Here is a 15,302-nt window from a genome sequence, read left to right on the forward strand (position 1 = left end):
TAACTGCTTAATGACTGTCTTATGTAAATGGTTTTGCTGTCCCCTTTGATTCCACCCCCGGGTGACTGTCTGTGTGGAGCTTGCACATTGTCCCCTTGTCTGTGTGGGTTTCTTCTGCATGCTCCAGTTTCCTCCCACAGTCAAAAGATGTGCGGGTTAGGTGAATAACTGCATTTTATCTCTACCCTTCTGTCTTCAAGCCAACTAGCTATCCGCTCTGTTACTTGGCCCCAACTTTATTTCCTTTGAACTGGTTCATCATTATATGACATCTTATCAAAGACTTCTTAAAATCCAGATTTTATCCTAGATCAATATTACAGTAAATGTGGAATTCTGGTCAGTTTACAATGTCATTGCATTAATTTGATTATGTAAGAGAGAGACTTTTTTGGCAGAATGTGTTATTTTAAAATTCTGGTTTTGTATCCAATGCAGTGCTGGAGAGTGGCAACATTGTACGCGTTTCATTGTACTCATGTATCCCTATACTTGAGTACATGTGACAATAATATCTAATTCTAGTTCTAGTTCTAATTCTAATTCTATTTGTTCCTTTAACTGGGTTTATATGTAAAGAGAGAAAATCAAAATCTCCTAACTCTTGTTGCACACCAACGAGGGTGTTGTCTTGTATGCTGAACTGGTATTTGACACGTCATTGTAATTATGTAAAATTGAATCTTTGCAGAATTGTGTATTCAGTTCAGTGTATGTAAAATTATCTTCCTTTCAGAATGTGCATTTAATCTGACCAAGTTTCCTTTTTACGCAGTAATTACTCTGAAACCCACTAGGCACGGGCAAGGCTGGTGTCATCAGCTGGCCACAACAGGGTTCACTATTTTTAGTGCGTGTGCTGTTGGCATCACCTTATTTTGCCCATATTGCTGCCGTTTTTTTTACAGTGATTTAACTATATTTAATGGCAATTAGTTTACAGAAGCGATAACCAATCCACTGTGTTACCTTGTTGCTTGTCGTACTCCTTGCACAGATTCAGTCTGGGACGGTGGAGAAATGGCTGTTCAGAAAGACAGGAAGTATTGATATCATTGCAGTGTGATAATATCAGCAACACAATATTTGTGGCAGGTAGCTCCTCCTGGTGCTGCTGTATGGCTTGGTTGTGATGTTGTTTTGCTGTGCTGAGTTCTTGCCCGTCTATGTTCATTCCTCTGCCTGATGTTGGCATCCGCAATAAACACAGCCTTCTTTTCAATGTAAGAAGAGTTGACTCTTTATTTGAAAACTGCTTTGCATACAAATGTTGAATCTGTCAGCATGTAAATATCCCTTCCATATAGTTGAATCTTGAAATTTGATTTTGTGGTTCAAGCATTTCTATTTGAAGCCAAGTAATTAGAACTAATTTTGGCGAAGACGTATTGTGTAGGCAGAAGGTTACTGCACATCATTTTTTGAAAGCCTTCACATTTGAAATCCCAAGTGCCTTTTGGTTAGGTTATTAAGAAAACCAATTCAGTGCTAGCCTTGACTTTTCAAAATGCTTCTCTATGAAAAGTCTGATATGACAGATGATTGATTAAAGATGATGGATTCTGTTTCTAACAGAAATGCAGTTCATGTTTCTTGTATCCCATTTAAAACAGTTTCTGCACTTAATTTGGCACACTCACTAATTAATATGATACATTCTGCCCAATTTCACTAATATGAGCATCGACCAATTTCAGCAATGCAGTTCAATCCTGAAGGAATAACATATTTTAAGATCAGTTGTAATTAGAATTAATTTCTATATTTTTACGACTTTAGCCCATTGAACTGATATCTTTACTCTGCAATCAATTGTTGACAAAATTTAATACTTATTTTAAAAGTTTAGTAATAACTATTTTGTTGCTGGCTGTTGTTTAATTGTAATTCTTCATTTTAAGACTTCAAGTTTTATTTGAAGCTAAGCGGATTTTGAGTTGTATTATGGGTTTGTCATTGGGTTTGTGTACCATTGACTGTATCGGCCAGCAAGTGCATTTTCAACAGAAGCAGTAGGTATGCTGTATGAAACAGTCAAAGCACTTAATATAGAGATGAGTAGAAAAGTCCAAACATATGTTTGGTATAAATAGGAGGTACGTTATTGAAATTTTTAAATGGATTGCAAAGCCAGTAATGTTGTAATTGAAATCAACAAATAATTTTGTTGCTAACATGTTTCCCTTTGTGTCTTAGCACTTAGGGCCAGTAAATTATACAGCTTGCATTTATGTTCTCCTTTTGGAATTCCAGACTCGGAGTGAGTTAAATTCAAATTTGTAGTCAGAATTGATTTTCTGGCAAACTGATTTCCTGCTGAATTCTACAATCAATGACAAAGCTGGAATGGTTGTGCAGGTGAAGGACAGACTCCAGACATAGTATTTCCCTGGAAGGTAATAGAAGCTTAGGCTTTAAACTTTTTTAAGGAATGGCAGTGGAGGGTTGCTTTTCGGACTGGAGGCCTATGATCAGTGGTGTGCCACAAGGAATGGTGCTGGGTTCATGGTGTTTCATCATTTATATAAGTGGTTTGCATGTGCATATAGGAGGTATGATTAGTAAGTTTGGAGATGACACCAGAATTGGTGGTGTAGTGGACAGTGAAGAAGGCTACCTCAAATTACGATGGGACCTTGATCAGATGTGCTAATGGGCTGGGGATTGGCAGATGGAGTTTAATGTGAAGTGTTGCATTTTGGTAAGGCAAATCAGGGTAGAACTTATACACTTAAAGGTAAGGTCCTGAGGAGAGTTGCCAAACAAAGAGAAGTAGGGGTGCAGGTGCAGAGTTTCTTGAAAGTGGAGTCGCAGGTAGACAAGGTGGTGAAGGAGTATTTGGCATGCTTGTCTTTATTGGTCACTGCATTGAGTATGGGAGTTGAGATGTCATGTTTTAGACAACTACATTTTGGTCTGATTCTGGTCTCCCTGCTATAGGAAAAATGTTGTTCAGAAGAGATTTACATGCCCAACAGGTTGATTGAAAATTATTATAAATAGGATCTTGAATGTGGCTGTTATTAATTGCTATAAATTACAAATGTCTTTTAATGAAGGAAGTCTGCCATGTTGACTTCTACTTTGCGAATGAGATTGAGATCTTTGCAGGTTTTCCTGCTTAGCGTTAAATGTGGCAGAATAATATGAGTGATAATGGAAACTGCAGATGCTGGAGAATCCAAGATAACAAAGTGTGGAGCTGGATGAACACAGCAGGCCAAGCAGCATCTCGAGCACAAAAGCTGCCGTTTTGGGCCTAGACCCTTCATCAGAGAGGGGGATGGGGAGATGGAACTGGAATAATTGGAGTGGGGGGGGGGGGGAGGTGGACTGAAGATGGAGAGAAAATAAGATAGGTAGAGAGGAGCGTATAGGTGGGGAGGTAGGGAGGGGATAGGTCAGTCCAGGGAAGATGGACTGGTCAAGGAGGCGGGATGAGGTGGTAGGTAGGAAATGGAGGTGCGGCTTGAGGTGGGAGGAAGGGATGGGTGAAAGGTAGAACAGGTTAGGGAGGCAGAGACAGGCTGGGCTGGTTTTGGGATGCAGTCGGGGGAGGGGATGAGCTGGGCTGGTTTTGTGATGCAGTGGGGAGAGGGGAAGAACTGGGCTGGTTTTGGGATGCAGTAGGGGAAGGGGAAGGGACATGTCCATCATGGGCCTCCTGCAGTGCCACAATGATGCCACCTGAAGGTTGCAGGAACAGCAACTCATATTCTGCTTGGGAACCCTGCAGCCCAATGGTATCAACGTGGACTTCACCAGCTTCAAAATCTCCCCTTCCCCTACTGCATCACAAAACCAGCCCAGTTCTTCCCCTCTCCCCACTGCATCACAAAACCAGCCGAGCTCGTCCCCTCCCCCCACTGCATCCCAAAACCAGCCCAGCCTGTCTCTGCTTCCCTAACCTGTTCTTCCTCTCACGCATCCCTTCCTCCCACCTCAAGCCGCACCTCCATTTCCTACCTACCACCTCATCCCACCTCCTTGACCTGTCCATCTTCCCTGGACTGACCTATCCCCTCCCTACCTCCTCACCTAGACTCTCCTCTCTACTTATCTTGTTTTCTCTCCATTTTCGGTCTGCCTTCCCCTCTCTCCCTATTTATTCCAGTTCCCTCTCCTCATCCCCCTCTCTGATGAAGGGTCTAGGCCCGAAACGTCAGCTTTTGTGCTCTTGAGATGCTGCTTGGCCTGCTGTGTTCATCCAGCTCCACACTTTGGTATCTGAGAATAATATGCGCTGTTTCTGAGGTGCCCCTGTTTTTGTGTTTTAACATTTCATGAGCAGAAACTTGACATGGTGGTTGATAGACCCAATAGTTTGCTAAATGGAAATTATAGTATAATTCCTTTACAGCCATTTAAGTCTATTGGATAGAATTGTGACTGCTGCTTCTGTGCCTAAATTAAACGTATGTTGTCTGTTGACTTCAATGTTAGTGCTTCAATATTGATTTTTATTTTTTGTCAGGTCTCCAGAAGGTGTTTGTTTTCTGTAGTGCTTCTTTTGAAAGCAGTTGATCACTACATTAAAATGCAGGTTCTTTCAGATGTCCACTCTTAAAACAATAGTTGTTATTGCAGCCATAGCATTTGATGGAATGGGCGAATCTACTTTCTACCTGTGGAGCTTGGTACCATGCAAGCACCTTATGGAAGGTCATATCTTTACTGTATGATTCCCTTGCTGTGCCATAGAGTGAATTCTGTTCTTTATCCTTGAAGAGGAAGGTCTTGATCTGCTATGCATGTCAGCCTTCTGCATTCTGGAAGGTTCTTGGGTGAGGTATGGCAGAATTTCCTACTAACGGCGTCTTCCACAGTATAGTTTGTGTTAGTTGTTGCAATGTCATGTCGGTTTTCCCTTTTGTGGTTTGATTGTTGAGCTGGCCTTGAAGCTGTTCAGCACCTGTTGTCTGGAACAGATGGATTTCTTTTCGGCTTTTAATTGGTGATTCCTGACCCTTTTTCTGAACCTGATCACTGTTTGCCATTATCTAGCATTATTTTAGGAACTTTGAGGGGCTTGAGACCAACAACTGCTGAATTCAAGGGTAATGTGAACTGTTGTTATTTATTGCCTACTGGTTACAGACAGAAGTGTGGTTGGGCAGGAATTTGCTAATTGACAAGACCATAAGACACAGGAACAGTTGGAGGCCATTCAGCACATTGGGTTTGTTTTGCCATTCAATGATGTCATTTTTCTAGCAAATCTCAGCCCCTTGTGGTTTGACATCATCACAACATAGTTCCTTATGCTTCTGAATTTCTTCTAATCTTTGATGAGATGTGAGCATTGCTAGCAAGGTCAACATTTGTCCGCCATCGCTATTTGTACTTTGAAAGTTGGTTGTCAGCAGCCATTTTGAACTGCTGCAATCTACTTATTGCAACTGCACCAACAAAGCTGCTAGGAAGGGTATTCCAGAACTTTGCTACAATAATAGTGAAAGGAGCAGTAAATTAGTTCCAAGTCAAAATGATATGTGAAGTTTGGATGGGAAGTAGACAATGGTGGTGTTCCCACGCATCTGTTGCCTTTGTTCTTTTTGTGTTTCGTAGATTGTTGATGGAGCCTGGATGAATGCTGCAGTGTACCATGCAGATTGCACATTTTCTGCCACTGGAAGGGAGTACTTTTTTGCATTGGTGGCGCTTTGATCAAGCTAGCTACTTTGTTCTATTTGTGAGCTTATTGAGTGTTTTTGGAGTTGACACCATCCATTCAGATGGAGAGTATTTCTTCACAATCTAGACTTGTACCTTGTAGTTGATGTACAGAGAGCGGGAGATTGTAGGATTTCCAGCGTCTGGCCTTCTCTTGTAGTCACAGTATTTACATTGCTGGTCCAGCATAGTTTTGGTCAATTGTAATCCCCCGGATGTTGATAGTGATAGATTCAGTCATGGTAATGGCATTTAACGGCATGGAAGATGGTTATATTCTCTCTTGTTGTAGATGGCCATTACCCAGTCCTGGTGTGGCATGAGTGATACTTGCTACCTGTCAGTCCAAATGCGAATGTTGCTTAGGTCTTGCTATATTTGGACATGGATGCTTCTGTATATAAGAAGTTGCAAATGTTAGAACATGGAACATTACAGCACAGTACAGGCCCTTCGGCCCTCGATGTTGTGCCGACCTGTCATACCGATCTGAAGCCCAACTAACCTACACTATTCCATGTACGTCCATATGCTTGTCCAATGATGAAATGTACCTAAAGTTGGCGAATCTACTACTGTTGCAGGCAAAGCGTTCCATTCCCTTACTACTCTCTGAGTAAAGAAACTACCTCTGACACCTGTCCTATATCTTTCACCCCTCAATTTAAAGCTATGCCCCCTCGTGCTCGCCGTCACCATCCTAGAAAAAAGGCTCTCCCTATCCACCCTATCTAACCCTCTGATTATTTTATATGTTTGACTTAAGTCACCTCTCAACCTTCTTCTCTCTAATGAAAACAGCCTCACGTCCCTCAGCCTTTCCTCGTAAGACCTTCCCTCCATACCAGGCAACATCCTAGTAAATCTCCTCTGCACCCTTTCCAAAGCTTCCACATCTTTCTTATAACACAGTGACCAGAACTGTACGCAATACTCCAAGTGCGGCTGCACCAGAGTTTTGTACAGCTTCACCATAACCTCTTGGTTCCGGAACTCGATCCCCCTATTAATAAAAGCTAAAACACTGTATGCCTTCTTAACAGCCCTGTCAACCTGGGTGGCAACTTTCAATGATCTGTGTACATGGACAGCGAGATCTCTCTGCTCATCTACACTACTCAGAATCTTACCATTAGCCATGTACTTTGCCTTCTGGTTACTCCTACCAAAGTGCATCACCTCACACTTTTCTGCATTAAACTCCATTTGCCACCTCTCAGCCCAGCTCTGCAGCTTATCTATGTCTCTCTGCAACCTATAGCATCCTTCGTCACTATCCACAACTCAACTGACCTTAGTGTCGTCTGCAAATTTACTAACCCATCCTTCTACGCCCTCATCCAGGTCCTTTATAAAAATGACAAACAGCAGTGGACCCAACACAGACCCTTGCGGTACACCACTGGTAACTGGTCTCCAGGATGAACATTTCCCATCAACGACCACCCTTTGTCTTCTTTCAGCAAGCCAATTTCCGATCCAAACTGCTATATCTCCCACAATTCCATTCCTCCGCATTTTGTACAATAGCCTATTGTGGGGAACCTTATCGAACGCCTTGCTGAAATCCATATACACCACATCAACCGGTTTACTCTCATCTACCTGTTTGGTCACCTTCTCAAAGAACTCAATAAGGTTTGTGAGGCACGACCTTCCCTTCACAAAACCGTGCTGACTATCCCTAATCAATTTATTCTTTTCTAGATGATTATAAATCCTATCCCTTATAAGCTTATCCAACACTTTACCAACAACTGAGGTAAGGCTCACAGGTCTATAATTACCAGGGTTGTCTCTACTCCCCTTCTTGAACAGGGGAACCACATTTGCTATCCTCCAGTCATCTGTTGTTGAACTTTGTGTAATCATCAGCGAATAACCCTGTTTCTGCACTTAGATTAGAGAAAAGGTTATTGATGAAGCAACTAGAGATGATTGGGTCAAGGCGACTGAGCTGACGAACTTGCATGGTGATGTCCTGGAATGGAGATGACTGGCCTCCAACATCTACAACCATATTCTTTTGTGCTTGGTATGACTTCAACCAGCAGAGAGTTTTCCACTGATTCTGATCTGTTCATAGTTTTGCACAGGCTCCTCGATGCCACCCCCGTTTGAATGGTGCCTTGATGTTGAGGACAGTCACCTCTCTTCTGGAGCTCAGCTCTTTTGTCCATGCTTGAATCAAGCTGTAATGAGTTCAGGGGCTCAGTGGCCCTTCTGAAACCCAAGCTAGGCATCAGTGTGTAGGCTATTCTTTTGGTAGTGTATTTGATTGCACTATCAATGATTCCTTCTATCACTTTGCTAAGATCCAGTTGTAGACTGAAGAGCAATACTTTGCAAATTTGATTTTGTCCTGGTTCCAAAGGCTTTCAGGGATGCCATGCTTTCAGTTATTGATTGATATCATGTAGAGTAAATCGACTTTGTTGAAGACTGACAGCTGTGATGTTGGAGACCTCTGGAAGAGGCTGAAATGAATCATTCATTTCATACATCTGCCTGGAGATGGATGCAAATACTTTAGCCGTACCTTTCGCGTTGATAAGCTGGACTTCCTGTTGCTGAGTATGGGGATGTTTGTGTAGACTCCTGTTCTTATTCTTGTTTAATTGTTCAGCATCATTTATGACTTGACGTGACAGCATTGCAGAGCTTAAATTTGGTCTGATAATTGTGCGATAGGTTCATCCTGTCAATTGCAGTTAATGCTTTTTGGCATGCATGTTGTCACTTCACCAGGTTGACATCTTATTTTTAGGTATGCCTGCTGCAGCTCCTGGCCTGCTGTTTTGCATTCTTCATTAAACCAGGGTTGATCTTCCAGCTTGGTACTAACGATGAAATTGGGGGATATACCAAGCCATGAAACTCCAGTCTGTGGTTGAATTGGCACCACATGGAGGCCCAGTTTTGAGTTAAAAACTAAAAGAACTGTGGATGATGTATATCAGGAACAAAATCAGAAGTTGCTGGAAAAGCTTAGGAGGCCTGACAGCATTTGTGAAGAACAATTAGATTTAAAGTTTCAAGTCTGGTGACACTCCCTGAGAAGATGTAGAGCTAGATGAACACAGCAGGCCAAGCAGCATTAGAGGAGCAGGAAGGCTGAAGAAGGGTCTAGGCCCAAAAAGTCAGCCTTCCTGCTCCTCTGATGCTGCTTGGCCTGCTGTGTTCATCTAGCACGACACCTTGTTATCTCAGATTCTCCAGCATCTGCAGTGCCTACTATCTCTCCCTGAGAAGAGTCTGTTCTGAGGAAGGGTCACTGGACCCAAAATGTTAACTCTGGATTTTCTTCACAGATGTTGCCATACTAGCTGAGCTTTTCCAGCAGCTTCTGTGTCTGTTCCCAGTTCTCCTGAGATGCTGCTTGGCCTGCTGTGTTCATCCAGCTTCACACTTTATTATCTTGGATTCTCCAGCATCTGCAGTTCCCATTATCCCAGTTTTGAGTTGTTGGATTTATTCAAAGTCTGTCCCATACAGCATGAATGGCAGTGCCTTTTGTTACGATAGCATCCTGAATGTGAAGATCGGACATTGGCTCCAAAAAGGAGTGTGTGATGGTCACTTAATTTGGTGGTATATTTGACAGACGCACCTGCAGCAGATAAAGACAAGAGTTTCTCTTGCTACTTGTCAAAAGCCCAGTTTAGCAGCTGTGTTCTTTGAGACTTGAGCTTGGTCAGTCGTGGTGTTGCTGAGTCCCTGTTGGTGGGCGTTGAAGTCCCATACTCATTCCTATATTTCATGCCCTTGGTACCAATTGTCCTGTCTCAAAATGCTGTTCAGCACGGAGCATTATTAATTTATTAGTTGAAGGATAGGCCTTGGAGTCACCATGTTGAAGATTTCCTTGCCCTGTTTGAACACATGTCAGGAAACTTTATGGAATCAAAAGTTAATCTTGGGGTCTCTCCAGGCAGCTCCTTCATGATAGTGCAGATTGTGATAACACACAATCATAAGTAGGAAATGTGAAGGTGGGAAACTGCAGACATCAAGTTTGCAACTCTCCCTGGTATTCTCCTGTGATGTGTTAGTGCAGAACAAGGAGTAGTGTAATTATTGAGCAGAGATTTCTGAGGGCAATCCGACTTTTGGGGTGAGTGCCCCGATGTGAAAAGTGCATTCTTTGAAGATACCACTCTCCGTCCTTCGAGCCTTTTTAAAAAGTTCGTGGAAAAATCATGTCTATTCAGCTTGCCTGCCCATGCCAACCATGTTATGAAGTGACTGGGTAATATTTATGTCATTTAACCTGTAATTATTTGTTTAGATGTGGTGAGTGGCCTGCCGATATTGGTGCCTGCCCATGCTTCATATTTATGGAGATGAGTTCCAGAGGGGATGGAAATATGGTGGGCTAAATGCCTGCTAGCATTTGGTAGCTAACCAGTATTTGTTGTTTTGTGTTCTAAAAATGCTGTGTGCTGTCTTGTTTTCTCTTATTCATTAATAAACAAACCCAGATAAAACTGGGAAATCTGATTTCAGAGGGAAGATGAAAATTGGATTTTGTCTGCCAATCTAAATAATTATTTGGCTGATCTATCTTTCTGTAGAAATTTAATGATATAACTAAAGAATTTGCATCAGAATGCAACACACATAATGAATGGAATAAGCATATGTTGAGGGAACATATATTTTGTAACATTTGCAATGTTATGAACATTGTTTAGATTGATTGATTTGTAATCAATTGATATTTGTTCCATTTGAGTACAATTAAAAAGTATTAAATAAATGTTTTATTTTGAGTTCAATGGCAAGAGCACATTTTTCCCTTCTCACAGATAATTTGAACTCTATTATTTACAAATTTGTACCCAAACAAAACCATATTTTTCATTGTGATTTTTGTTACTTTTCAGGGCTGTTTGAAGAACAGACAATACCCCTCTACCTCACCCCATGAATTCATCCATGAGTTAAAGTCTGGTGTTGCAGATGAAAGACTTTGCAGTTTTCTGGAATCCCTCCGTGTATCTTTGACTAGCAATCCTATCAGGTAATGAAGACATCTTTACGTATATGAATCAGGCACTTGCGGAATGTCTTAAATGTCTAGAACTTGCAGTCTTACAATAAGTTTCTTATTTAGGTACATACAATTAACGTATATCACACTGATCATTAATCAGTATTAACAAAACTGTGTAAGTCAAAATAATGTATATACATTTTTTTTATGGCCATCACAAATTGTTCATTTCATTCTTCTGACCAGCCACAATAGTGAAAAAATGTGATTTTTGAATTCTGTCATTTGATTTCAACACCTGGGACTTTTGTGCCCTGATATAATTTTGACAAAAGGATTAAACACTGACTTAAAATGGCCACAGCTATCATCTGATGAGACAGAATAGGCAAGTTTCATGAAACTAATGCATAATAAATAAATTTTCTGAACTGAAGTTAACATTTTGTGAAGAGGCATTGAACTAGTTTACCCAGGGAAGTTCGTCTTTTTTTAAAATTTGCATCTATATGATGAGTTTCACATTTTGGTGATGAAGGACACCAGCTGCAATTATTCGACTTGGAAACAATGAACTCGGGCATAGAAAAACCAAAACTGGCTTGGATTTTAATGAATTACTTTTGCCAGAGCAGCGAAATTTCTATGTGACTGCTGAAGTAGCACAAGCTCTCTTTTGGCTTCTTAAGAAGGAAAAGTGTCTGGTTATAGAATGGATTAAGGAGAAACATCATAATGCAGAGAACTTAAGAGATAAACAAATATCTGCTGCTGTTGAGGATGCAAGACATCAATTGAATCATCTGTGACTTCCGAAGGACTCTAAACTATTCGTAATCAATATGGTAGGTATTGGGTTGCCAAATTTTCGTTCAAGAGATATAGAACCATGCTTACAAGCACGTAAATGTTTTGGCTCACTGAGGAGATTGAAGAAAAGGGAGCCAGTTTGCCCTCTTCATTTGGTCGCGTTAGCAAAATGGATAATTTCACATTTCTTAACTTGATCACTATTGTCTTGCTCACTCATACAACCGGTTAATACCACTTTGCCATGGCCTCAGAGCTTACTTTCTTACCTAGCTTCCTGTCTTTGGCAAAATTGGATGCATTACAATCAGAACACTGCCCTTGTTAAACTCTGCAAGCCCACAATTGCACCATTTTGGTATTCTGCTTTGTTCTGTTTACCAATTCTCAATCCCTGCTCACAAATTTTTCCAATCACTGAAACCATAGCCTGTTTAATTACCTATTTTGTGTCATGTTATTAAATGCTGTTTGAAAATCCAAATGTACCACCTCCATTGTGTGTCTGATAACATCCTCGAAGATCTCTAGCAGATTTGTCTTTAGTTTTCTAAAACCAAGTTGTCTCTGCCTGATGGTATTATATTGCAGCTGCTTTGTTCTGGTGTTCTTAATGGTAGGTTTCAATATTTCCACTACTACTGACGTCAGGTTATCTGTCCGTTAATTTCCCTGTTTTCTTTCTCCCCTCTCGTGAACATTAGGGTTGCACTTGCAACGTTCTAATCCGTGGAAGCTGTTTTATTACCTAGGGAATGCTGGAAGGCCAAAACTAATGCATCCATTATCTTTTTAGGTTTTCCTTTATAAAACTTATCAACCTTCAGGCCCAGGTTATTTCTTGGATCTTAGTCCCACTAGCTTCTCCAGTGTTATTTCTTTTCTAATTTTACTTTTATTGCAGGATATATGCAATTAATTGCCATTTTTGTGTTAAAGAAAATAAGTAAATTCTCAAGACTGGCTCAGGAAGTTAAGTATTGCTGTAAAATCTTACAGATACTATACATCTTGCAGATACTTTAACCTGATTGATTTTGAAATTAGTTAGCAAAGAAACTTTTGTTTTCTTCTTGAAAGATAATAACAAGTTAGAATATATTACTCACTGCTGGCGAATATATCCTGCTGGAATTTCCCTGAAGCCCATTTGGCCTTTTTTAACACTTACTTTATAGGTTTCAAGCTCTGTTCTTCAACTTGTTTATTCTGATCTAACATTTTACAGTCATAGAATATTACAACACAGAAGGAGACCTTTTGGTTCATCGTGTCCATGCCAGTCGTCAAGCACCTATCTACACTAATCCCATTTCCTAGCATCTGGCCCTTAGTCTTGTGTGCTGTGGTATTTCAAATGTTTGTCTAAATATTCTGCAGATGATATGATAGTTCTGACCTGTAAAACTATTTCATGCAGTGAATTCCAGATAGCCACCACTCATTTCTCCTTAAATTTTCTCCAAACCTGCTGCCCCTTAACTTTAATCTATTGGTAAATTCTTGGTAATTGTCCCCTCAGTTAAGTGGAAATGTTTCTTCTGATTGATCCTGTCCATGTCAGTCATAATTGTGTTGATCTTAATCGAGTCCGTCTCCAACTGCTGTGTTGCATGGAAAACACCCCCCGGCCAATGTAGTCTTTCTTCAAAGCTGAAATGCTCCAGCCCAGGCAGCATCCTGCACTCTCTCCAGTGCAATCACATCCTTCCTATAGCGTGGTCACCAGAACAGTACACCAGCTGTAGCCTAACCAATATCCTATACAACTCTTCCATAACTTCCCAGCTGTTGTATTCCATACCTTGACTATTAAAGGCAATCATCTCAGATGCCTTCTTAACCACCCTGTCCACTGGCCCTGCTGCCTGCAAGAATCTATGCTCATGCACACCAATGTTCCACTGATCCTCCGTACCACCCAACTTGCTACCATTCATGGAACAAAAACAAAGTTGCTGGAAAAGCTCAGCAGATCTGGCAGCATCTGTGGAGGAGAAAACAGAGTTAACGTTTTGGGACCTGTGACCTTTCCTCAGAACTGGACCTGAAACATTAAATCTGTTTTCACCTTTACAGATGCTGCCAGACCTGCTGAACTTTTCTAGCAAGTTTGTTTTTGTTCCTGAAATTTACAGCATCTGCAGTTCTTTTGGTTCCTACCATTCATTATATGCTCCCTGAATCTGTTCGATCAAATTGCATGGGATCCCAAAGGCTTTTACTTTCTTGAGCAGTTACCCATGCAATACTTTATCTAAAGTCTTTTTGAAGTCCAGGCAGATTACATTGAGGCCACTACACCGGGTAATTTCAAGAAGGGGTTGGATGTAGCACCTTGACGTTATATATAGTAGCTGTGAGGTAAACACATTGGTGAGAGTGCAGATGCAATTTACGAGAACGGTTCAAGGGATGAGTAACTTCAGTTACCAAGAAAAGTTGAATTGGGGCTATCCTTTTTGGAGAGGAGTAGACTAAAAGGATTTCGAAATCATGAGTGGGCTGAATGGTTTGGGTAAGTGGGGGTAATGTGTGAGGATATAGGGAAAAAGTAAGAGATTTGTAGTAGGTAATTTTTTCTGACCAAGGGTCTAGGCCCAAAACGTCAGCTTTTGTGCTCCTAAGATGCTGCTTGGCCTGCTGTGTTCATCCAGCTCCACTCTTTGCTTCCAATGCATATACATCTCTCCTGAAATAAGGAGACCAGTATTGTATAGAGTACTGAGACTTGGTCTCACCAATGCCTTCTAAAACTGAAGCATAACTTACCTACTTTTGTATTGAATTGCTCTGTCAATAAAGAATAACATTCTATTAGCTTTACCACTTACTTGCTTCCTTTTTGAATATAGTGTTACATTTGCTAACATTGAATCTTATTGGACCCTTCTTGAATCGTGGATATTTTAGAAAATTAGGAATAATGTATTGACTATCTCACCAGCTACTTCTTTTAAGACTGTAGGAAGAAGCCCATTATAACCTGGACATTTGTCAATCTGCAGTTCAAACAACTTTTAAACACTGTACCACCTCTGTGATAACTAAGTTTCTTGAGTTCCTTCCTCCCTTCCACTTCCTACTGTACACCTATTTGAGTGATTGTCTTTTATAATGTTTTATAGTGAAGACTGATGCAGAATACCTGTTCAATTCATCTGCCATTTCCTTATTTTCCATTATGTAAATGACATACATTTTTGAACTGTGTTTTTAAAGATTAAAACAAGAACCTTTTTTTTAAGAAAGGTTTGCAAGCATTGTGTAGAGACTGTTTGAACAGGCAGTAATTGAAAGTTGAGTTGCAGAAAATTTGGAGCTGTAGGGATATACTGAAGCAGCTTTCTGTGGCAATACGAAGTTTATGGGTCTATGGACAAGTGACCAGATATCAATGGCAGAGACCTTTTCCTGCCTGTCAACAACTACATAATTTGTTCTCTGTTAACTGCATAGCTTGGGGCTTGGGGTAGGTTATGGAGTGAGAACCGTGTTTGGTTCTTCCCCAGCTCAGGAATGGCCTCCTAGTTCTCTGTAAAACTGACAATAAACCTAAAGAAAACCTGGTTACCTTTCCTGTAATCATTGTTATATGCTGTGGCTTTGAACAAGTAAATCAGAGACATTTTCAAGGGAACCAAGCAACATGTGTCTCTTACCAACCAGTGAAAGCATCTGGACAAAGAGGAATAAGTCAAATGCTAACCAGCAGAAGGATCATAAAGATTATCTAAACTACAGAACCTGGGAGCAAGTGACTGCTGAACTATTTTCCGAGTTTTTCTCCTCTGCCAATAATTAATTTTACCGTCTCTCTATT

The 15,302-nt window shown here is 40.8% G+C and overlaps 1 protein-coding gene across 1 annotated transcript in view; it reads left to right on the top strand.

Moving 5' to 3' along the window:
• The window catches only part of LOC125453325 (protein diaphanous homolog 3-like), a 507,084-nt gene that overhangs the window by 67,581 nt on the left and 424,201 nt on the right, over nucleotides 1–15,302 (top strand). The window contains exon 5 of the mRNA XM_059646411.1: nucleotides 10,560–10,696. Within this exon, the coding sequence (XP_059502394.1) occupies nucleotides 10,560–10,696 (137 nt within the window). The remainder of the gene's footprint in view (nucleotides 1–10,559; nucleotides 10,697–15,302) is intronic.

The sequence above is a fragment of the Stegostoma tigrinum genome, chromosome 6 (genome assembly GCF_030684315.1).
Source record: "Stegostoma tigrinum isolate sSteTig4 chromosome 6, sSteTig4.hap1, whole genome shotgun sequence".
NCBI classification, from domain to species: domain Eukaryota; kingdom Metazoa; phylum Chordata; class Chondrichthyes; order Orectolobiformes; family Stegostomatidae; genus Stegostoma; species Stegostoma tigrinum.